At 41.8% G+C, this 22996-nt stretch overlaps 1 protein-coding gene across 2 annotated transcripts in view; it reads right to left on the bottom strand.

The window, feature by feature from the left end:
• The window catches only part of MRC1 (mannose receptor C-type 1), an 88015-nt gene extending 70749 nt beyond the window's left edge, over positions 1-17266 (bottom strand). For both annotated transcript variants that reach the window (XM_080917904.1, XM_080917903.1), the window contains exons 1-3: positions 17119-17266; positions 7427-7828; positions 3115-3288 (exon numbers count right to left, since the gene is read on the bottom strand). In XM_080917904.1, the coding sequence (XP_080774030.1) occupies positions 3115-3288; positions 7427-7828; positions 17119-17179 (637 nt within the window). In that variant the 5' untranslated portion in view covers positions 17180-17266. The remainder of the gene's footprint in view (positions 1-3114; positions 3289-7426; positions 7829-17118) is intronic.
• Positions 17267-22996: the final 5730 nt, after the last annotated feature.

Here is a 22996-nt window from a genome sequence, read left to right on the forward strand (position 1 = left end):
TTTTCTATGCCCCTTTCTTCTATTCTTAATAAAACAAAGTTCTGTTTATGACCCTTGGAAAAAAGATGTGACCTTATTTACTTACCAGAGAAAGAAAAGAGATTATATAATTTTTACAGTTACATAATTTTATTACATAATAAAGGATTTAGCTTGCTACGTTGTCTGCATCATCTAGTGGATAATATGATAATTCTTAGCTCTGGCTGTAATTGTGTTTTACATCTGATGAGGAAGTGACAATCAGAATGTTTTCAGATACACATTTATACCATGTCCTGTGGTTTGACATTTGTAGTAACAGGGCACATCAAAGAGGAAAGAAGACAATGGCACAGAAAGGTCCAAAGTTTGTTGTTGGTAAAACTGATGGAGCTGGAACACTGGCCTCTGCAGAAGGTAAGTGGACACTAGACTACCAAGCTTCCCCTGCCCAGAACTAAAACAGCTATAAAATTATAGTATGCTTACAAAAACATAAATTTCTATTACCCATGTAAAACCTAGAATGGTCCAAAGTCTGACAAATTTAATGCTTGTGTAAATGAGACTTGTCAGCGAGACTTACTTAGGTTTTATTTGAAAGCAAACATTTTGAAGAGTATTTTATAATCATGGGCTTTGCTTAGAATAAGGTAGAAGATGTAACTGTTAACTAAAACAGGATATTTTTTTATTTGGGAATAGTCAAAGGGACATAGCAACGCTAAAATAAGATGAAGTAACTCTTCTCTTCATTTAAAGAAAGTTTCCCTTACATTTTAGATCAACAAGCTGAGACATATCTCTCAATGAACATACAAGTGTGCTGAGTATGAAGCTCCCCAGAGTTAAGCTTCCAGCAGTAAACCAGGAAAGCTGATGGGAAAAGCCAAAGCTGCAAGCTATGGACAATCATGAGCATGAGGTCTCTTCCTTTGCCTGTTTCACGATACATGAAAATGAGTGTCCAAATAGAAGACATTACAACGAACAACCCAGAGGACAATGATGGAGGTGCAGGGTGTCACTCGCTCAGTAACTGATACCTCTTTGCCCTGCATCAATTCTATTGGGCTGAAGGCTAATATAAAATAATACAACAATATAAAATAAAAGTATGCATTGAATGGACCACAAATAAAAATTAAAAATTTATGCAGACAGAAACATAGTAACTCTTCTGTGGGTATTTGCCTTTTATATATGTTTTCTGTCAGGAAAATAAATAAATCATTTGGCTACACAGAATGCACGGAATTAACAAGACAGAACAAAAACATTACTGTGCTGGGTATACTGGAGACCTTCTTTCCACACATATCCAAGGACAACAAAGCCTTCTTTGTGTTACTAACATCAAATTTGTGTTTCACACTTTATCTCTTGCCCATCCATGCAAGAAATCTCTATCAATATCACTATCAATATCAATAAGTGGATAATACTATAGATACTAAGTAAAGATAACTAACTCCTCACTAGTTGAAAAATAGGTGCACTTTAAAAAGAATCACTTTTTCGGACAAAAGAGTTCTCATTCAAAGCATTAGAAATCTGTAAACCATGAATTAGAATAAAATTTCTAAATATTAATATGAGAGATAAATACATCTACCTCCATTGGGGCCAGAAAATTGTACCATCATGACTTAAACCCATGACCTTCAAAAGTTGTTATAAATGTATCCACCTCAGTCAAGGACAGAACAGGGCATCATTATGGACATGAAACCTGAGTCATACAGAGCATGAACTCAAGTTTAATTTTAATAAGATGAATAGGAATTATAAACTCAAAAGGTCAAGTAGGGAAATGTCTCAGAAGACTGGCTATAGTCAGTGAAAAATTTTGCTTAGCCTTACTGACTTAGAATATTGGTGTAGTAAGCATCCTGATATGTGGGTGAGTATTCACAAAATGATTAGCAGGAAACAATGGTATTATAACTCAGATAATTCAATAGCAATTCTGGACCATGCCGGAATCTGCACTCTGGCCCAGGTCCCTTTAAGGGGTAACAGAAAACCTGTCTTTAGTGATGTGCAGAAACATGCTATGATAATTCATCTGTTGGTGTAAGAAAGGCTGACCATAAGTAACTTAGAAAGGGTACTCAACTTCAGGAAGTATGTTCAGTGAAACAGAAGTTAATCCAAGGCCTCAACTTCCTCCTCCCTCATCCCTAGCTCTGCCTTCCAGCTGCCCTCCCCAGCCTCACCTAAGCTGCCACACATTTTTTACAGATTCTTACAAATGGATAGAACCACAAGAACTCAACCTCTAATACTTTATGTGGCCTTCCTTGTTCTAGTGATGCCAAACTTCTATTTTCAAAGGACTGAGAAGCATCATTTGTACAGAAGGAGCTCCAATGCATGGTGACATAAAACTCAAGAGCCTTCACAGACTCTCTCTCACCAAACACATCTGTGGTTTCATTTAAATTCCTTTATTAACCTATGGCTTTATAAAACTATAACATGAATGATGTACCTACCTCCAGCACTGACTATATATATATATATATATATATATATATATATATATATATATATATATACAGTTTAATTTGCCCTAAAGTTTTAGCAAATAACTGATATGGCTAGGATGTGTAGCTCAATAGTAGAGCTTCTTTAATTCTTTTTTTTTTAACATGTGCAAGACTGGGTTAGATTCCTAGCTAAAAGAAAGTGGGGAAAGAGACAAAAAGAGAGGGAGGGGGAGGGAGGGAGGGAGGGAGGGAGGGAGGGAGGGAGAGAGAGAGAGAGAGAGAGAGAGAGAGAGAGAGAGAGAGAGAGAGAAAGAGAGAGAGAGAGAGAATAAAGCAAGAAACAAAGAAAGGTAGATAGAGGGAAAAAAACAAAGGAATTATTTCATGCAACGCATATTGGGACAATTGAAAATGCTGCCTGATTTTTCTCCCATGATCTAAATACATACACCAGTCTTTAGCCACAATGGTTCATTTTCCCCATGGTAAAATGGGAGCCATGGTGTCTGTGAATGGTTACAGTGGGATTCTCCAGTATAATAAGTGTAAAAGAAATTGGAGAGCGTGAGCTACGTAAAGTCCAGGCCCTACCATCATATCACTGCTGAATGTTCCAAGTATATTGTTATTAGCCACTTACATTGCAATGGACAAAATCCAAACAGCTTGTCGGTGTCATAGTCAGTGGTGGTCCCACACCAGAGCCATCCATCCGACCGTCCAGCATTGGTGCAGTCTGCGTACCACTTGTTTTCAAACTTGAATGGAAATGCACAGACAGCTCCGTTTGCATTGCCCAGTAAGGAGTACATGGCTGGAAGGACATACAGATTTGTATTTAGAATGTGAGTGACGCATGTCTGTGTGCTGACTTTACAATGTGGCCTGAAAGAGCTGGTCTCACTCATCTAATCTGTGAGCCCTTTCCCCCTTTGCTTCTGGAGTCTTTTTCTAGGCACCTATTGCATCATGTATTTAAGAACACTTCTAGTCCCACCCCTTTGCCACCACCTTTCAGAAGGGACTATCCTCCCTCCTCTAAGGAAACAATAGTAGTAAGCTTTTGTGACACCAGCTTTTAACTCCTACCTTCCCTCCAAGGTAACGAAGATGCCATCCTCTTCCTCTTGGGTGGAACTATAGTAAACGTAACAATTTAGGTTGACAACAACCTTAAAGCTATGGAGCTTGCTGCAAGTGAAGAGTTGGGATCCTTTGAGCACATATAAATGAGGAAGTGCGGGTGAATAGCCAGAGCAAACTGGCTAACTAGACTCACCTGTCAGCAAGCTCCGGGTTCAAAGGAGAGACTCTACTCAAGATGGAGAGAGTGATGGAAGAAAACACTAGATGTCAACCTCTGACATATGTGCACATACATTCATATACATGTTTCAGTATAAATAAAAAAAGAAAACGTAGCTACCAGTTCCAGCGCATCACTGCTCCACGCTGGTCCCAGGTACCCTCTGACCCGGGAAGTCCCACCCACATTAGTTTCAGCACTGAAGGGCCATATAAAACTAACATGTATTTATGTTAGTTGCCCTCTTGTTAGTATCTCTCCCAGCTGCCTCTGGGCCAGCCTCGAACCCAGCCCACACTCCAACCAACCCGATAAGTTCAAAACTCTAAAAACTTGTAACTTATCGATCAGATTTATATGTTACATTCTCAATCCACAACATATGCACACAATAAGCTTACAACCAGTTAACAAAGATATAAACTTCCCACCTAGATAAGGCAAATTGACCTATAGAAACTCTTAAAATAATCATATCTACCTATCGCCAATTAAGACCACTTTGTTCTAGAACCTCCTCGTCCAGCTCCATCTTGATTCTCCTTCTCCTTCTCTCCCACCTCACCAAAACTTTGTCCCCACCCCACTCTCTACTCTCCAACCATATATCACCTTGACATCAACCTACATATACATGTTTATCTATATACATGTAAACATAAATACCATTCACATACACATGCAGGCAAAAAAAAATCTATAGAGCCAAGCACACAGGCACTATTCAAATCCCCTCCAACTACTGAGCAAGTCAGGTTTTATTTACTCTCTCAACAGTGGTGTGGGGAATAGGGTAGGAACAACATCTCTAATGCAGTTTATAAAATTTATAAAACTGAATTTATAAAAACATGTATTTGTTTTTGAGGCACAGAATCATTATTTAGCCCATCTTGACCTCAATTTTTTTCCTCTTGTCCCAGTTTCCCGAACATTGTGCTCACAGGCTTATAACCACCATTCTAATGACTTTTTTTACTGGGTTTTGTTTCCCTTTTCTTTTACCCACTATACTTATTTCAAAATGCTATTCTAGCTTCAGTTCTGCTAAGGTCAAGGTCAGATCATTTTTAATTTTTTTAAATTTATTTGGCAAAGTGGGGCAGATCATTATGAGGAAGTGAGAGAACAACCTGGTGGATAGGGTCGCTCCTTTCTCCATGTGGACTGCAGGAACTGAACTCGGGTCATTAGGCTTGGCAGCAAGTGTCTTCAGCACTGAGCCATCTCACCAGCCCCAGAACCAATCCTCAGATCTTCAGTTTGCCTAAGGAACATGCTGGATTCGATAAGAACTAGGCCAAGTCTTAGTGCCGAGGTTGCCTGCTCCTTCCTGCAAAGACCAGCTGTATTCTTTACTAAGTCAGACAATACAGCCTTCCTTTGGATCTATATGGTGACTCTTTGAGAGGAGTATTCAAAAGGGGGGGGGGCACAGAAGAGATCCAAAGAATCAAACTCTACCCTGCCCACCTTATTAAGGAAGCACAAAAATACCATCCATGAGTGTCCTTTAGAGCTCAGACTTCCAGATAATCCTTTAAATCATCTAAGTCTATAATTCTGATACTGTTATCAACCAGTTTTGCAATGACATGGTGACTTCAGTTCTAATCAATGTTGTAGTAATTTAATTAAATTGTTGCCCGGGTCTGGAGAGCTGGTTCTGCAAATAAGAGCAGGTAGTGTTGTTGCAGTGGAGTCATGAATTCATGTCACGTGGCTCACATCTGCCTTCCACTGGTTCATGGAATCAGATAAGCTCTTCAAGACAGATACCGAATTTACACTCACACTCACGCACACATGTACACACAGTTTAATTTTTTTAATTAAAGTCATTTCTAGTGGCTAGATACTTCTGCAGTATTATTTTAAATATTGAAAGATCACCAAGGTGTTGGCAAAATGTAACTAGTGAGCCATCTTCAAAACCATCACCAGATTATTTCGTAAAGATAATTCAAAGACCCTCGGGTCCTTCTGTTGTACTGATTAAGAATTTGAATGGGGGTTCGGGGCTTGAATAAAGTCTGCAATCTACTCATTTAAACAAGCTTACCCTATGTTTCCTCAGCAAATTAAAAGGTGATGATTGTTATCCTAAGTACTCTGAGCATTTCTCTCGGAGTAAATGGCAGAACAAGAAGAGGGGGAACTACTACTATAGTTTACAGGACATTAAGGCAAGCCAAGTGGTACAGGCCTGTAATCCCAGTTACTCATAGGACTGAGGCAAAAAGACTTCATGTTTAATAGTGGTGATCTCGGCTACAGTGTGAGTTCAAGGCCAGCCTGAGCAACCCAGTGAGACCCTGCCACAAAATAAAAGGTAAACACCTAAAAACAATGAGAATCTAGCTCATCAGAGAGCATATGCCAGAATGTGTGCAGCCTTAGGTTTAACCCCAACTACTGTGGGGAAGAAAGTAAATGAGTTCAATGAGATGACTTCTAACCCTCAAACCCTCAAATTTAATTCCTCAATTTGACAATTGTTCCCTTTTTAGAGTGGAACACAGTTTGGTGGCCCTGCCCTGCCCTGCCCTGCCCTGCCCTGCCCTGCCCTGCCCTGCCCTCTGAGTTTTGTACTGAGTTTCCCCTGGAAAGGATGTTGCTTGGGTTGCCTCTTTTGTGATGTCCAAGTTTATATCATGTTCAATAAATGCCTGAAAATAACTTCTCTGAACTCCACTCTCAACTACTTCAATTTCTCCTGCCCTCTTCTCTTTAGGACAGAGAACAGAAAGCAGACAAACAACCTCTTTACAAGGAACTGGGCTCCTGGCTGTCTCACTGTGATAAGCTAGGTTCAACCCTTGTCCACAGCCCCAGCAACAAAGTAATTTTGGAATAGGTTTCCTGGGTCTCTAAAGGCCTGCTCTTCCTCTGACCTTGAAGCTGTTCTAGATAACGCCTCACAATAGCCCAGTATCCAAATGGGAAATGGGGTTGCAACATCATCTGACCCAAGACAGCAGTCTTTGTGAAAGGCTTCAGCTTCTTTTGAATTATTTTGTTTTGGTGTCTGATTCTGAGTGAGTGAAACTGAACTAAGACAAGGGGAGGCTAAATACTCTGATTTTATTTTCTCCTTTGAGAGCTCAAGGAATCAACATCAAATAAAACATGCTATCCCTTTTTAAGACAGGTGACTAAATATGTTTGCTAATTCATGAGCCACTTCTTCAATTTGAATAATCCAGAATGATTATCATCTCTAAATACTTCACAATGACAGAATAAATCAGAAACACTCAGAGTTTCTTTTCAGGTGATATGAAGTAAAGAATATTCTTGGGACCATTTTCAGAGAGTTCCTAACCTTACCCTTCAGGTAAGGAAAGGTCCGGTTAGAATTTATGAGACAATCTCATTGGGTCAAATAGAAGGTCAAAGTTCAGGATGAAATGTTTCTGAAAACTCTAACGTCTCGTTTCAAGATCAGTAATATCAAGACATTCAAAAGTAATATTTATCTGTGAACTACAAACAGCATTTTTCCATACCTACTGGCTATCATGCCTGTCTAGAACACAGGATAATTCAAAAGCTTTTCTTGTACAGACTACTCTAGACAATGTTTATCTCCTTCAGAGTCAAACAGGGAGATGAAGAGATGACTGAATTGCCCTCGGCCTTTTACCTTCATATCCTCTCGAGCACAGGTCATCTGTGGTACCGTAAACCTTCCATCTGCTCCACAAACCGGAACCTTTGTAAAGTTTGATATTCTTTTCTTGTCTGTTGCCATAGTTAAAATATAATTCTGTGCCCTTGATTCCAAAGAGTGTATCATTTTTACACTCCCATTTCTGAAATTCACTTTTCGAGTCACAGGCATACAGAGTGACGGATGCCCAGTCAGTTTTTGATGGTACCCCCAAACATAATTTGAAAGCAACACTCATGACCTGCGACTCTGACACCCAGCGGAATTTCTGGGATTCAGCTTCTGGGTTGCAGGTTGCCGTCTGAACGGAGCTGGCACTTAGAGCATCCACGCAGCGCTTGTGATCTTCATTGTAGATCAAAAATTGCCTCGAGTCTGTTCATAAAAAGGAAAGAACACATTCTTAAGTATGTCCACATAGTGAGGGCAGTACTTTTGGATAAAAGTTCCTAAACTTTTATTTTTCCTAAAGAGTTGTGATTCCAGGAAAACTGGTGGAGGTAACTGTGCCTTGGAGTGCTGGAAGGAACTGATGGTTGAAAATAAATGAGTGTGGATATCTATGGCTTATCTGGCATAGCTGACCTGCGGTCAAATGGGATTTCCTTAGGTGAAAAAAAAATTAAGAAAAATGTATTTAGTAAGTATAAATTCCTCCCTATATTAATTCACGTCAAAGTATTTCTTTTCTGCTTGCTTTTAAAGCCTACACAAGGAAAGTACATGATTAAGTTTTGGCAGAAATATATGCTAATCATTTCTTGTGACGTTTCCCCAAATTTCTTCTGTCTGCTTTGTATAGTTCTTTCCAAATGAGCTGGTTCAGTTGCAGGCTTCTGAGAATTTGAATAAATGATCTTGTCTATTCTTAATCAAACTATTCTTGGGTTAAAGAAGGGACAGTGAGAGGGAACACCACCAACCAGGAGAGTCCCCTATTTCCAGAGCATTTTCAAAGGAGAAAGTCTATTTCCTGTTCCTCCCCAGTGCAGTTGGTACAACCTACACCCTGAAATCATGTCTAGGACCTTTGACTTCAAGCCTTTAATGAATCATGGCCTCCAAGGGTCATTGTCTCCTGACACTTTTGTTCTCTCCATCTCTCCCTCAGGCCAACATTAGAAAAGACCCTCGTTCTCTTCTCACCCTAATTCCTGATTCTTGCCACTCTTTTCTAGGGAGACTGATGTTATCCATTTGAACTCCTTTGATTTCCTGAAACCAAGACTCCATAAAACCTAGATCCACAACACCCACTACCATTTGCTTCTCTGGAGTTGACAGCTATCCCCTGCATATGCTATAGCTGATTGGGTCACATGTTGTAATGATTTGTATATGCTTGGACCAGGGAGTGGCAGGATTAAAGGTGTAGTCCTGTTGGAGTAAGTGTGTTACTGTGGATGTGGGATTTAAGGCACTCATCCTAGCTGCCTGGAAGTCAGTATTCTGCTAGCAGCCTTCCGATGAAAATGTAGAACTCTCAGGTTCTCCTGCACCATGCCTGCCTGGATACTGCCATGCTCCTGTCTTGATGATAATTGACTGAAACTCTGAAACTGTTCATATGAGTTGCTTTGGTCATGGTATCTGTTCACAGCAGTGAGTAAAACCCTACTAAGACATGTGTATAACTGATCTCTACTCCACACCTCACCTCCCTTTGTTATTCTCTACAAAAATTAAAAGATTACAAGTAGGGTGCTTTGCTCATGATAAAGCACAGGAGATAAGGAAATAAAACTTTTCTCCAAAGCTACTATGAGCATTTATCATACAGGAATGCTAGCTTAGCCTCCTCTAATTTAAAATTAAAGAAATCTGAGAATCTCCTATTGAACTTAGCTCTTCCTAGCCAGCCTTAGCTGTCTGTTGCTTTTAGAGAGCTTGTATCAGCATGTCTCTCTTCACTTCAGATTTCAGACATTTTGGGTTTACTGTTGACAGCCCTCACTTAATAAAAGCCTTTGTTAAAAGACAAAGCCACCCAGGAGGCAGTGGTCATTGATGGTAAAGATCAGGAAAGTCTACCCATAGAGTGCAGCCTCCCTTCAGAAGTTCTACTTTCATGTGCTTAATTTTCATTTGTAGTTCATCTTAATTCCACTTAATCACAGTAGTATTTAATGAACTGTTTTAGGTTGATATAGCTGCAATAAAACACCATAACCAAAAGCAACTTGGTGAGAAAGGGTTGTATCCAGCTTACAATTCTTGGGTCACAGTCCCTCATCCAGAGAACTCAAGATAGGAATCAGAGCAGAGAAAGTGCAACACTGCTCAGCATCTTGTTCTTTTGGCTTGCTCAGCTTGCTTTCTACAACTCATGACCCACTATAAATTATTAATCAAGAAAGTGCCCTAAAGTTTGCCTTCTCGAAATGTGATGGAGGCAATTCCTCATCGAGGTTCCTCTTTCCAAATAACTCGGACCTATGTCAAGATGGACAAAAAACAAAAAGCAAAAAAACCACCAGCCAAGGCAGGAACCAACACCCACTCTTTTTTTTTTTTCTCAATGATGAACCATCGGGCACCCAGATGCACAATCCTAAATCCAGTTGTCACCCTTAGTTCCCAACTTCCCCCACCTCTCTCTCCCTCATCTACCCCTACAGATTGCTTATCTACATAACCACAACGCACATTTTCTCCTTTTTTTCTCTTCTCTCCAGTGACACTGTAGCTAGTCTAAGCCATAAAATCACAGTCTTGCTCCATTTGCAACTCTTTCTGAAATAGAATCATCAAGGAAGATAAGGCTTGATGATCGAGCTTCCTTTGCAATGGTCCTGACATGCCTCTATACCACAGAGCCTTCCCACATGGAATGACTGCATCCACTGAATCGCATACAAGAGTGTGTGATTATTTTATTCTTTATATTCTGACCATCTCTTTACTGGATTGCCCTATGTAGATTATTCTAGTTGAATGTTACTGGTTAATAAAATGATATTGCTTCTTTTCTATCTTAACGCGTTAGGAGAAAACTTTGCTTCTAATAAAAAACGATTGTTTTCTAACTGTAGAAATCCTTCAAAACTGGGACAAAAGATCCTAGCAGAGAAATATCTGCCCTTCACAAAGCTCACCCCTAGATGGGGAGCCACCCAACCCTGACACTTCTCACTCTTATTCTTCAGCATTTGGCCCTCTTTCCCTTCATCCTCTGCCTCCAGCCTCACTTGCCACATCCATTCCTGGCCCTTTCTGTCACTCAGCACTCCTGGCTGGTTGCTACTTTAGACACTTCAGGGTTTCAGCTCCAGGGTCAGACCTTCACGAGCTGGCTACTCCCAATCATTCTGCTTCTCCTTTTTCTGTATGATACAACAAACATCTTGATATGTTCTCCTTTTATTTGTGAGCTTTGTGGAGGTTAGGATTTCTAAGATAGGCTAGCCTTGAAGTCTCTAGGGTGCAGAGGCTGGTCTTGAATGCCTGATCCTCTGGCCTCTGTTTTCCAGCAACTGAGGTAACAAGTATGCACCACCAAACCTTGTTTACTTATTTTCATTTTGTGTCTTTTTGCTGTAATATAAACTCCATGAGATGGCATGGCCTCTCTGGGTCAATACTATCATCTTTCCACAGAAAGCATAAATAATTTTTAAATAAACATCAGTTGAATGACTGAATGCTCTAACTGAAGCATTTTCACTCAGACAAGTTACTTATTCAAAGGTGGTAGATTCATGATTGTGGAATTATTTTAAATTAGTTTAATCCCCTCCAAGCTTATTTCCCTCTACACACATGTATAAGCATTTAGACTTCTGAGATGATGCTAAAATACACACTTATCAGTGCTTGTTTCCTTTGTTTCTCCTTTGTCACTAGATGCAGAGCAAGAGTGATGTGGCTGCCGCTGGACAATACAAGGAAACACAACGTTATCGTGACATGATAACACTCTGTTTATTCTCCCGATGGTCAGTACAGAGTTTCTCTTTCACCATTGTCTGTGTCAAATGCATCTGATTTTAACGGTCATACAACTTCTTCCAAAGGGACACTGAAGACCTTGACCAAGAGACCGCTTGTGGCATTGCTGCCATTTCTAAGCATTCTAGTGGACACATTTGTAAACAATTCTAATGCTTTTCCGTGCAGGATATGCTTCGGTAACAGAAATACCACAAAGCTGAACACATAGGAACAGATGGACAGCCATGTTCATTTCTCTGTGGTCTCACCATGGGCCTGGATATCTGAAGATCTTCCTTAATACTTACATACTAGAAACATGTAAAGGAGAATCTCCTTTCACTTTCACCTTTCTAACCTCAAACCTACTTTTCAACAAATACTTGGCAAACATTTCCTGTGCTGAGTGTTGTACTGGTGACAAAGAATGAATATGAAGACATTCATTCCTTCCACGTAGCAAGGCCACATAATGCTGTAGTTATTTCAAAGACAAGAAAGAAAGAGAGAGAGAGAGAGAGAGAGAGAGAGAGAGAGAGAGAGAGAGAGAGAGAGAGAAAGAAAGAAAGAAAGAAAGAAAGAAGCAAATAAACAACAAGAAAATATATTGGAAGTAGTGGTAAGTTTCAATGCAATATCTCAGATATAATAATAATGATAATAATAACATTAGAGAGGACAAAAAATTAGTACACTGGATAAAAGTATTTGCATCCAAGTCTGACAACCTGAGTTTGATCCTTGGGACCCACGTGATGAAGGGAGAGAATCAATTCTCACAACTTATCCTCTGAGCTCAACCTAAATTCCAGAGCAAGAATGTGTGTAACTGAAAGATCAAGCATCCAATAAGGTGTGAGTTTTCTTCTAGGCATGTTTTTAAATTATTCTGTAACATTAAGCAAATTAATGTCAAAAGAAATGCAGCTATAAAGGGGGAGTATTTAGAAATAGAAATATAAAACACTGTGTTTCCTAATACACTTGTAGATTTTCTATGCTGTCGAGTAAAATGCTGACATTAAAACATACAGGAAAATAAGTTCTGGAAGACAAAGGAGTTGAGTTAAGAGAGGATAGGAAAAGACTCTGTTATTTCTCAACTTCTGCCATGTCTCTGCAAAGTGACCCCAGTCCCAAAATGTCAGGAGTCCTTCTCCTGGGAGCATTTTCTAACAGTGACTGCACACAGGGCAGATTTGGTGGGTCAGAGAATTCACAACCCCTGTAAGGAGTGTATCCCCTGTGACTCGCAGGGAAGAATAGATACGCCAGAACCATAGATTTTGGAGGACAGTTGGGGGTCCTGTTTCAGTGTCTTCTAGATCTCCGTTGCAAATCACAGTGGTCACTGGCACAATTACATACTTGCCTTTCTCAGTTCACTTCCCCATTTACCCAGCCAGTGCTTTCTGGGATGGCTTCCCACTAAAAGTACATCTGTTCAATTTCATCTTCTGCAGGAAGAGACCAAAGCTATCATCTGTGTCTGTTAACCGCTGTAAGTACAGTTTCAACCCACAATGCCCTCTCACCTCCTAACACTAAAGTAAGTGGGAAGTACTTATCATGTAACTCAAATACACAAGAAGCTATTCGAGAAGAAGACAAGGGAAAGGTTGAGGTTTAATGACATTGAATGAAAAGGTGAAGGAAAACTTAAGTTACTTTATTCTTCACTTTGATTCTTTATTCATTCACTAGAATGTCATAGAGGTTACTAATTTATGCCACTCCATGTGGTCACTTGAAGAGGCTTACATATGGTACTAAAATAGGTTCTGAGCCCAAAGAGAAAAACACAAGGCATTAAATGTTTCAATCTCCCTCTCATCTCCCTCAGAGTTTCACTGTCACTCACAGGTCTGAGGGATGGCTCCCACCCCCACTGCTCCGTGATCTCTTCCACCTGTGTCCTGAACTCAGGCTTTGCCTCTCCTCTCCTAAGTCACCAACTTCCCAGCAGTAACCCCTTCCCCAGCTTGGGGACAGCAGATGCCTTCAGATACAATACCCTCTCTGCATGCTGCTTTTTCCTGTGTCATGAGGCTATCATTCTGGGTATCCATCACCCAGTATGGAACCAGAGTGTTAGTAGCAGATAGTGAGAGTCTGCCGCTCACTGGCTGTGGCTTTTCTAAGCTCCTTATTATTTCTGGGCTTTCAACCTATCAAATCAAGAATGAACCATAGTGTTGACTATGTCTGTCAGAATTAAATGAGACCATTTAAGTGGGTGGAACAGCAACAGAGACAGAAATGACTCCATACATGTTTCTTATCCTGGTCAAGGGAGTGGAGAAAACAGACTTGAATGGGGGTGAGAGATAGTTCAGAACAGGATGAAACCGGAAACAAAAATAAACGAGCTGATGAAGCAGCCAGGCTCAGGGACAGTCAGGCAGAACCGCAGTGAAGCTTGGAGGAGGTCACACAGTCCACAAGGGATGTTTTGGAGGTTCTGGGACTTCCTGTGTCCCATGAGTTAAACTCATTATTTCAACCTCATGTCCTTTTCTGTAAACTGAGGGTAATATTCTCTGACAAAGTCTCTGTGAGCCTCTAACTGGTATGCTGTCGGTAAAGCACCCAACTTGTTTTTCTCCCTAAAGGAAACACTTAAATATTGATTCTCTCCTTCTTCCCTTTTGAATATCTAAGTCCACAGTTTAATCTACTGTTGTTTTGAACCCTGTGTTCCTGATCATAAGAGGCCAGCTAATAAAAGATGTCACCACCCAGCCTCAATGTTGGAAAGCCATAATGTTTGTCGATTATATATGTAAATATATTTAATATATAACCTATATACTAAATTCTAAATTTTAAAGCCTGAAGACCTGAGTGTGATTCCTGGGACCCCCAGGATGGAAGGAATGACCAAATCATAAAACTTGTCTTCTGAACCTTCACATGAATGCCATGGGAAGACCTGGTCCGCACACAGACACATAAAACACAAATTAAAATGTAGTAAAAGTATGTTTACCTAGAAACAATCTAACCTAGGTATCAGTCCCCAGGTAAATGAGAAAACAGGCTTTCCAACATGAAGTCTGAGAAAGCTGTGGGAAGGACCACAGTAGCAAACAAACAGGATGGAGAATGAGGCTGGTTTTTCTCTTCCCTAAATCGAGTTCAAGTAAATAAATACAGCATCCACATTGCAAGAAATGCATTTAAGGTGACATCAGTATTTGCAGGAGCGACTGTTAGAATGGATACTACAGTAGCCATGGGACAATCTGAGTGTTAGATGGAGAAACCAAACTGGGATGCACGGGATGTGAATCCTAGCAAACGCTCCAGCCTGAAGTCAGCGTCAGAATCACAGCTCAGCTGCTCCCACTCTGCCTGGAGCTCCTAGCGGGGATGATCTAACATTCTCGCTTGGCTTCACATTATGGCAGGAAACCAAAGGGGGTAGTGGGCAGAAGAGCTGGAGATGGAAGTGAGTGGTGTCCAAGGTTGGCCTCCACCTGCTAAGCACTGACCCGGTGGCATGTAATGAGTCTTTCCTCCAGTGAAGTTTCCCTCATAGCATGACTTCCTCTCCTTTCTCATGGCTGGACTCCCCATCATGTGACACCCTGCTTTGCTGTGTCCTGAGATCTGGAAAGGTGCCCTGGTTGCCTTGTGGCACCAACCAGCCAGTGTCTGTTGCTTGCTTCTCTTCTCAATTCTGCTTCCCTGGCCCCAGGGCAGTAGTTGGAAGAGGACCATGATGGGAATATTTATGCTATGGGGGAGGGGGGCATTCTGCAAATGCTATAAATCAGCTAGTGTTTTATGTTTTGTTTTTTCCTACCAAAAAAAAAAAAAAACGAAAAACAAAAAACAAAACAAAAGGTCATTTTGTCTACTAGCACACCATACCAAATTATACTTCTCTGCTTAGTCCAAGGTCAGTGCCCAGATTCTCTCAGTAATTCCTGAGAGGTGGGCCAGCAGAGCAAGGAGGTTCAGGCAGCTTCTACTCACCTCTCTAGACTCGCATCACAGCTAGCCCATCAGTGGCATCAGCACGGAATACACCCAGTAATGTTGGGGTGGAATACTCCCTTGCAGTTGAAGAAAAGCTATGGTTTATCAGGTAGAAAAGGATCTTCTTCTGGGTCTTTTGAGTTGATGGGCAACCAGGAAAGGGGGTCCTGAGAACTCAGGTGTCCTTTAATCGGCCATTGACTAAGCAAATGTTCTGACTTTCCCCTTAGGGACTTGGGATGTTGAGACGAAGAGAAGATGAGCACAGCCGCCACCTAGGCCAGAGGTGGCTCAGCAGATAAAGGTGATCTGGCCAGACCTGACAACTTGGAGTGGATCTCTGGGACCCACACAGTGGAATGTCGTCCGACTTCCGCATGAGTCTCTATGGCACACTCATGCCAAAATGCAACAAACACAATAAAACTGTTTTTTAAATAAATAAATAAATAAATAAATAGTAAGAAGAGATGGGGGTGTGGCTCTACAGCTGAGTATAAGTCTAGAAACCATCCCCCAGTGAGGGGCTGAAAATCACAGGCTCTCGATTTAAAAAAAAAAAAAAAAATCTGGATCTGGAAGGGACTCTCCTGTGCCCACTTTTTATTTACTTTTTATTCTCCTGAAAGTCCTCGCACTTTGTGTCCCAATAACTGGGCCCACCAAGAGACCCTCAGGACTTAACACTCTGTCTCAGTATTTCTGCCCAAAGAGACCCACAAATCCCCACATTCTGTGTTTCTAACATCTGTGCCCAAAGAGACCCACAGAACCTCATACTCTATCCCAGCATCTGAAGCCACAAAGAGAAAGGCATTAGGGAGGCATCCTGCTGTTTCAAGAAGGGAAACACATTCCTAAGACAACTGAAAAAAAAATCTTTATCAAACAATTCCCTAGAGAACTCCCCTGCATTGGGGTCACCACAGAACTTAGCCTAGGACCAAGGGTATGAACTGTGTCCAGCAGGCTTTAGTCGTCTGATGGAAGTGAAGGGTGATGAAAAGCCAACCCAAAATGAGTCTCAAAATAGACCTGGGAGTGCAGACTCTCCCAGTCCCTCCCATTCTGGTGCTTAAGCTTCCAAAGAAATGCAGACTCAGCAATGCCCTTGAGCAACTAAAGAGCCCTGATCAGTTCCTTTGGACATATCAACCATCTTCAGACTTAGCATCGAACACATCCACCTGGGAGACAGTATAAACAATTTTGAATACAGAAAAGGAGGGACTTTCTAGCAATGAAAATTATGAATGAAAAGGCTCCCGGAAAAAGCCGAGTGTGAGAATCACCATGTCCCTCCTCGAGGGTGATTCCCCTTGCTATCAATTTGCATCTAGGATGAGGGGCAGCAACTTCCTCTTTCCCCACCGGAGATGCTCGGAGGTATCTGTAGGGAGTAGGATAGCAACGGCACGAACTGCAAACTAGAACTAGGGCAAGCCACTAAACAAGAAGCCATCGCACAAACCAGGTAGAAATAACCAGACATGCTGTCCTCAGGAGGACGAAGGTGCTGGTGTGCTTCAGCCTGGGCAACACGTAACACAGAGAGCAGGACCATCGCAGGCTCTAACTCAGCACCCACCATGGTCGCCAGGCCAAGGCCTGATGCAGGCTCTGTGCGGGTCAGGTAAAAACACAGATGTAAGAGGAGTGCATTCAACTTCTCTTCCAGATGTGCACAGGACTCTTAACACAAACTCCAAACAAAATGGTATACAAAAGCCCCCAACTCAAAACGGACTTACCCAATAGCTGAACAGCGACCGGGATGACAGAGATAAAAGCCAGGAGCAGGGGAAGCCTCATGGCCCCGAGTGTATCTTCCACTGAGGGAAAGGGGGGGGGGAGCCAAAGAATGCAGCAGCCAAGTCCCCGGGTTGCCCCTTTGCTTAGTCCAGGGTCTGGGAGCTGCCTGCCTGAAAAGGAGGGCAGAGGAAGCTGTCCCTTTTAAAGATCTCCTGAATTTAGGAAAACCCTCCAGTTGAGAGATATCCTGTCACATGGGGGCGGTTAGAAAAACAGGAATTCAAAGTTACAACTTTGCTTCGTAAGCTAAGGCACAGGAGGAAGGGGAGAGAGGAACATGTGTAGGAGAGGAGTGAACGGAACACAGGAAGTGTGGAGAAGTGAGGACCCAGGCCTCAGTGGCAGGAGGGGAGAGGCAGCCTAGCTGAGCTCTCCACCAGTGCTGGGCATCGTGACATAGGAGTCCTTTATCTGGGTGGGGAAAGTGACAGTCTCCAGGAGACAGCTGTGGAGGCAGAAAAGGGAGGACACTCAATACAAATATCAGAAGCATTTCCTGAAGATGTAAAACTGACCCCCACCCCAATCCTATGTTCTAGCTTAGAGCTTCCCCCACCCCATACACACACACACACACACACACACACACACACACACACACACACCTTGGAAAGGATCAATGGTATTGTTCACATAGAGATTTGCTCCTATCTCTAGAAGGAAAATGAAAGAGAAGTTAATTGTAAGATAATCTCAGTGTGGCCCAGAGAGAGAAAGTTCTAGAAGCCTTTCTCTAGAAAGCCAGAGGAAACAGTGGCAAAAGCTTTGTTGGTTGACTGACCAGCCTCAACCAACACAGTCCTCTGAATTTGAAAAGGGGAAGACCTCTCTCTTGCAAAAGAAAACCTGGCTTGTGTCCAAAAGTTACTTGTTGATTTGATGAAAGTGGGATTTTGTCTTAACATTCCAGGGTCGTTCACAAAGTGCCATACAACCCACCTAAACATTGACTTTTTTTCCAGGAGTTCAACCAGAATTAATATTATTTCTAAATGGATACTAATAGTTAGATAACCAGGGAAAGACCTCAAACTGGAGCGTGGGAAATGTCAGTGTTTTAAAAGAAGCTTCTGGAAACACTGGAGATTTAGAAATTGCAAACAGATGGTTTATCTTCAAATAAAGAGCTGTGAAGATCCATCAAGTCTGAGTCAAAGGTGTGCACTTTACTTCCCAATAAGAGCTGCGATTTCTCTCAATAAATTTCTTTTTTAAAAGCCTAAATTAGGAAGATTCTGAGAGGAGACCCACTGTTCTTTTCCATTTTACCGAGTTAACGGACAAAGGAAATTCTCCCAAAACTGGTGAAACAGAGTGAATGCTTTGTTTTCAGACACTGCTTAGCTGACTTATCAGAGGAACATTGAAACAGTCTTCCTTTTGTAGCTCAGACTGGCCTTGGATTCTCAATTCCGGTTTCAGCTTTCTGAAAGCTGAGATTATGGGTGTGCCCCACCATGCCTGCTGCCCACAGACGTTTTAGTTGGTCTTTTGAATGCAAGCCATTCAAGTGGTTTTGCCTAATTGGGGTTTATGTTGATTAATTTTCAGAAGAAAATAAGAGTTAACTGAATCGAAAGCACTCACAAACCCATGTTTTTGCCATGCCAATGAGTCATACATGCACATGAACAAAAATCAGAATCAGTAGCAAGACCCTGGATTTGATATAAGGTGGAGTCCAACAACCCACAAAGGGTTTGTCTCCATCATCTTAGTTTTATTGGAACATTAGGTTAACAGAGATGAGCACATCAACACAAATCCAAGACTTCAGGAGATGGCAGGATAGGAATTTCCTTGGACCTGTCCTTAAAACAATCTTTGTATTGTCAAGAACCATGAAAAATAACTATTGCACTTCTGGTGTCTCCTCAAAACACTGAAACATCCAACTGAGAGCTTAGGGTTCCTTTGTTTGTTCATTTGTTTGTTTGTTTGTTTGTTTTATTTACATTTCAAATGTAGCTCCCTCCCTGTCCCCCATCCAAGATTTCTTCCCCCCTCCATTTTGCCTGAGGGTGATTCCCCATCATCCCTATCCCTCCCCCCCTTCCCCACCTCACCCACTCACACACACATCCCTCTTCCCAGGGGCACCAGTCTCTACAGGATTAGGCCCATCCTCTCCCACTGAGGCCATACAAGGCAGTCCTTTGCTACATAAGTTTCAGGGGCCACAGTATGTTCTTTGGTTGGTGGCTTAGTCTCTCAGAGTTCCCAGAGGTCTAGGTTAGTTGATAGTGTTGGTCTTCCTATGTGGTTGCCCTCCTCTTCAGCTCCTTCAATCCTTCCCCTAACTCTTCCATAGGGTTCTACAACCTCACTCCAATGGTTGGCTATCAGCATCTCAGTCAGCTACTGGTAAAGCCCCTCATAGAACAGCCATGCCAAGCTCCTTTCTGCAAGCACAACATGGCATCAGTAATAGTGTCAGGGTTTGGTACCTGCCTATAGGATGGATCTTAAGATGGGCCAGTCACTGAGTGGCCTTTCATTCACTCGATGCTCCATTTTTATCTCTGTATTTCTATTAGACAGGAACAATTCTGGGTCAAAGATTTTGAAGGTAAGTTGGCAATCCAGTTCCTTCACTGGAGGTCATGTCTCTACTGGAGGTGGTCTCTTCAGGTTCCTTCTCCCCAAGCTGGCATTTCAGCTAAGGTCATTCTCAGTCCTAGGAGCCTCTCACATCCCAGGTCTCTGGGACTTTCTAGAGGTTCCCTCGCCCCACACCACTGCAACTGCATATTTTTCTGGTCTTCTGGAATTCTGTCCCGTCTCCCCTCCATATGGAACAACTGCAAACTCTTTTCCACATGGACTATTCCATTTAGCACTCTCCCTGACCAAGGGTTAAAATTTCTCCACGTCCTCACTAACATTTATTTCTGCTTCTGATAAGAACCATTATTTTATGTGAGAGAGATATCTGTAGTTCGATTTGCATTTCTGCACTAGCTGCTATGATTAAAGTTATTCACATATGCCCACTGGCCACTCACAGATTTTCTGTAGAGAAATGTTAGCCCAGGTCCAGGATCCATTCTTAATGTCTGTGGTTCTGTGGATCTTGAGTAGCTTTTTATATTCTGAATATTAATCTTTTATCAAATGAGTACGTTGGTAAAATTTTCTAATACCCTCTGGTCTTGTTTTTGCTTTTCCCTTCATCTGTTTTTCTCCTTTTTCTGCTTCTCCTCAGCCCCCTCCTCTTACCTCCAACACTCATCCTTCATTTTAAGTCAGGGTCTTACCATTTAGCCTAAGTGGCCTTAAACTTGTCATCCTCCTATATCAGCTTTCCAAGTTCTAGGATCACAGGCACAGCTCACTCTTCTGATAAATGTCCCTTGGCATAAAAGATTTTAATTTTTGAAAGAGTTAGTTCAGTTTGTCTATTTTTCTTGAGGCCACAGCAATATGTCATCATCAAATCCAATGTGATGGAGATTTTCCCTGATTCATTCTTCTGAGGGTCACATGGCCTTAGCATATGTGCCAGTCTTTGATGCATGTGGGGTTCTCTGTGTGTGTATGAAGCCAACTATCATTCTACATGGAGGCACTCAGCTTTTCCATCTCTTCCTGTTGAACATACTATTGCTTCTACACTAAATGGTTTTGGCATCTTGTCTAAAGTCAACTGGCCACACATAATGGAATTTCTATCTAGGCTCTGTATTGAATCCCACAGGCCTATAAAGCCATCTCAGGCTGCTACCACAATGTTCTTAATACTGAAGCTTGGTTTAGTAGTAAAATTTAAAACTACAAAGTAAAAGTCCTCTGATTTCTTTGAAAATTGTTTTGGCTACCTATAATCCCTTGAGATTCCATGTAGATTTTAAAATAAGGTTTCCTATATATAAAGTAAAGTGAATTTGGGGTTTTGATAAGGTTGCCCTGTTTCTGTCCCTGTCTTCAAACACTCTCATCCTCTTCCCAGGACTTAGTCTTCCGTTGCATGAACTTGGGAATCTTTCTACTTAATTCTTTAGTTTTTTTCTCAGCTGTGTTTTATATTTATCATGATATAAAATGTTTAATCTTAATTTTAATTATATATAATATCTAAATACAGCTCTGCACTCCCATCTTCCACCTCTGTTTCAATTAAATAAAGATCAGGTCTCCCATGGATGTCAACCAGCCATGGCATATCAAGTTATTGTAAGACTAGGTGACTAGGCACCTCCTCTCCTATTGAGGTTAGAAGAGGCAGCCCAGTGGGAGAAAAGGGTCCCAAAAGCAGGCAAGAGAGTCAGAGACAGCCCCTGCTTCCACTGTTGGGAATCGCATTGTGAAGGCCAAACTACACAACTGTACATATCCACAGAGGGCCTAGGTCAACCCCATGCAGATTTCTGATTGTTTGGTATATTTGTGTGCCCTCCTATGGGTCCAAGTTAGCTAATTGTGTGGGTTTCCTTGTATCCCTGACCCCTTTGGCTCCTACAATCTTTCCTCTTCATTTTCTACAGAATTCCCCAAGCTCCACCTAAGGATTTGGTCTCTGCATCTGTTTCCATCAGTTGCTGGGTGAAGCCTCTCTGATGACAGCTGAGTTAGGCACCAATCTGCGAGGGAAGCAGAACGTCTTTAGGAATCATTTCATTTATTTTCTTTTTCTTTTCTTCCTTCTTTCTTTCTCTCTTTCTTTCATTCATTCATTCTTTGTTTCTTTCTTTCTTTCTTTTCCAGTCGTGTTTGGTTCTATCCCAGGTTTCTAGGCCATCCAGCTTCTGGCTTCTGGCCCTTCTAACAGTGTCAGGGGTGGACTCCCTCTCATGGGTCTCAAGCTGAACGTCATTTGTTGTCCACTTCCACATTTCTGTGCAACCTTTACCCTAGTACATCTTGTCGGCAGGAGGAGGGCTTATGGCTGGGTTGGTGTCCCAATCTCTCCACTGGGACTGGTTACTCAGTCTGGTCTGGTTACAGGCGGTAGCCAGTTCCGGCTTTGTATCCCCCTTTGCTCTGAATCTTAGCTATGGTTGCCCTCATAGATTTCAGGGAGTTTCCATTGCACTAGGTTTCTAGCTCATCACAGAAATGCTCCTGCCTTGGATTCCAGTTGTCTCATCCAGTACTCGTTCCCTCACCTAGTCCCTCCTGCTTCCATCCCCATCTCCCCATTTAGACCCCTCCCCCAAGGAAGTCTAATCTATTTCCACTTCACAATGAGATCCACCCATCCCTCCCTTGAGCCCTCCTTGTTACTTAGCTTCTTTGAGGTTAAAACTACTCCTAATTATTGTATTATTTGATCTGTTGTCTTGGTTACTTTTCTATCACTGTGCTAAGACACCATGAGCAAGAGAACTATCGAAGTGTTACCTGGTGTTCTATTCAGGGTAGTTGGACTTGTCCCCATGTGCTCACACATACACACCTCTGTTTCTCCATCCTCATGCCCTGACTTTGCTTTCTCCATGTTTGTACCACATGACTACAGAGTTGAAAAGAGGGATGAGAGGCAGACTGCCAGGCAGCTGAAAGATAAGTAAACACACTCCCATAATGAAGCAAACCTCACAACAAAAGAGTTACTCATTCACAAGATTTCAATTAAAAGGGAAAAAGTAACTGGGTGTGGCAGCACACACCTGTAACTATCCTAGCACCAGGGAGACATTGGCAGAAGAATCATTCCTGGTTTCAGAATAGCCTGGGCTGTGTAGCAAATCCCAAGAAAGCCAGGGCTACATACTGAGACCCTGAATAAATAAAGATTTAAAATGGCCAAACCAAGCCCATGGAAAACAAAAGAAAGAAATGTGCTTGTTCCACATATCACTCGTTCCTTTTCTTATT

Source organism: Micromys minutus (genome assembly GCF_963924665.1).
Source record: "Micromys minutus genome assembly, chromosome: 6".
NCBI classification, from domain to species: Eukaryota; Metazoa; Chordata; class Mammalia; order Rodentia; family Muridae; genus Micromys; species Micromys minutus.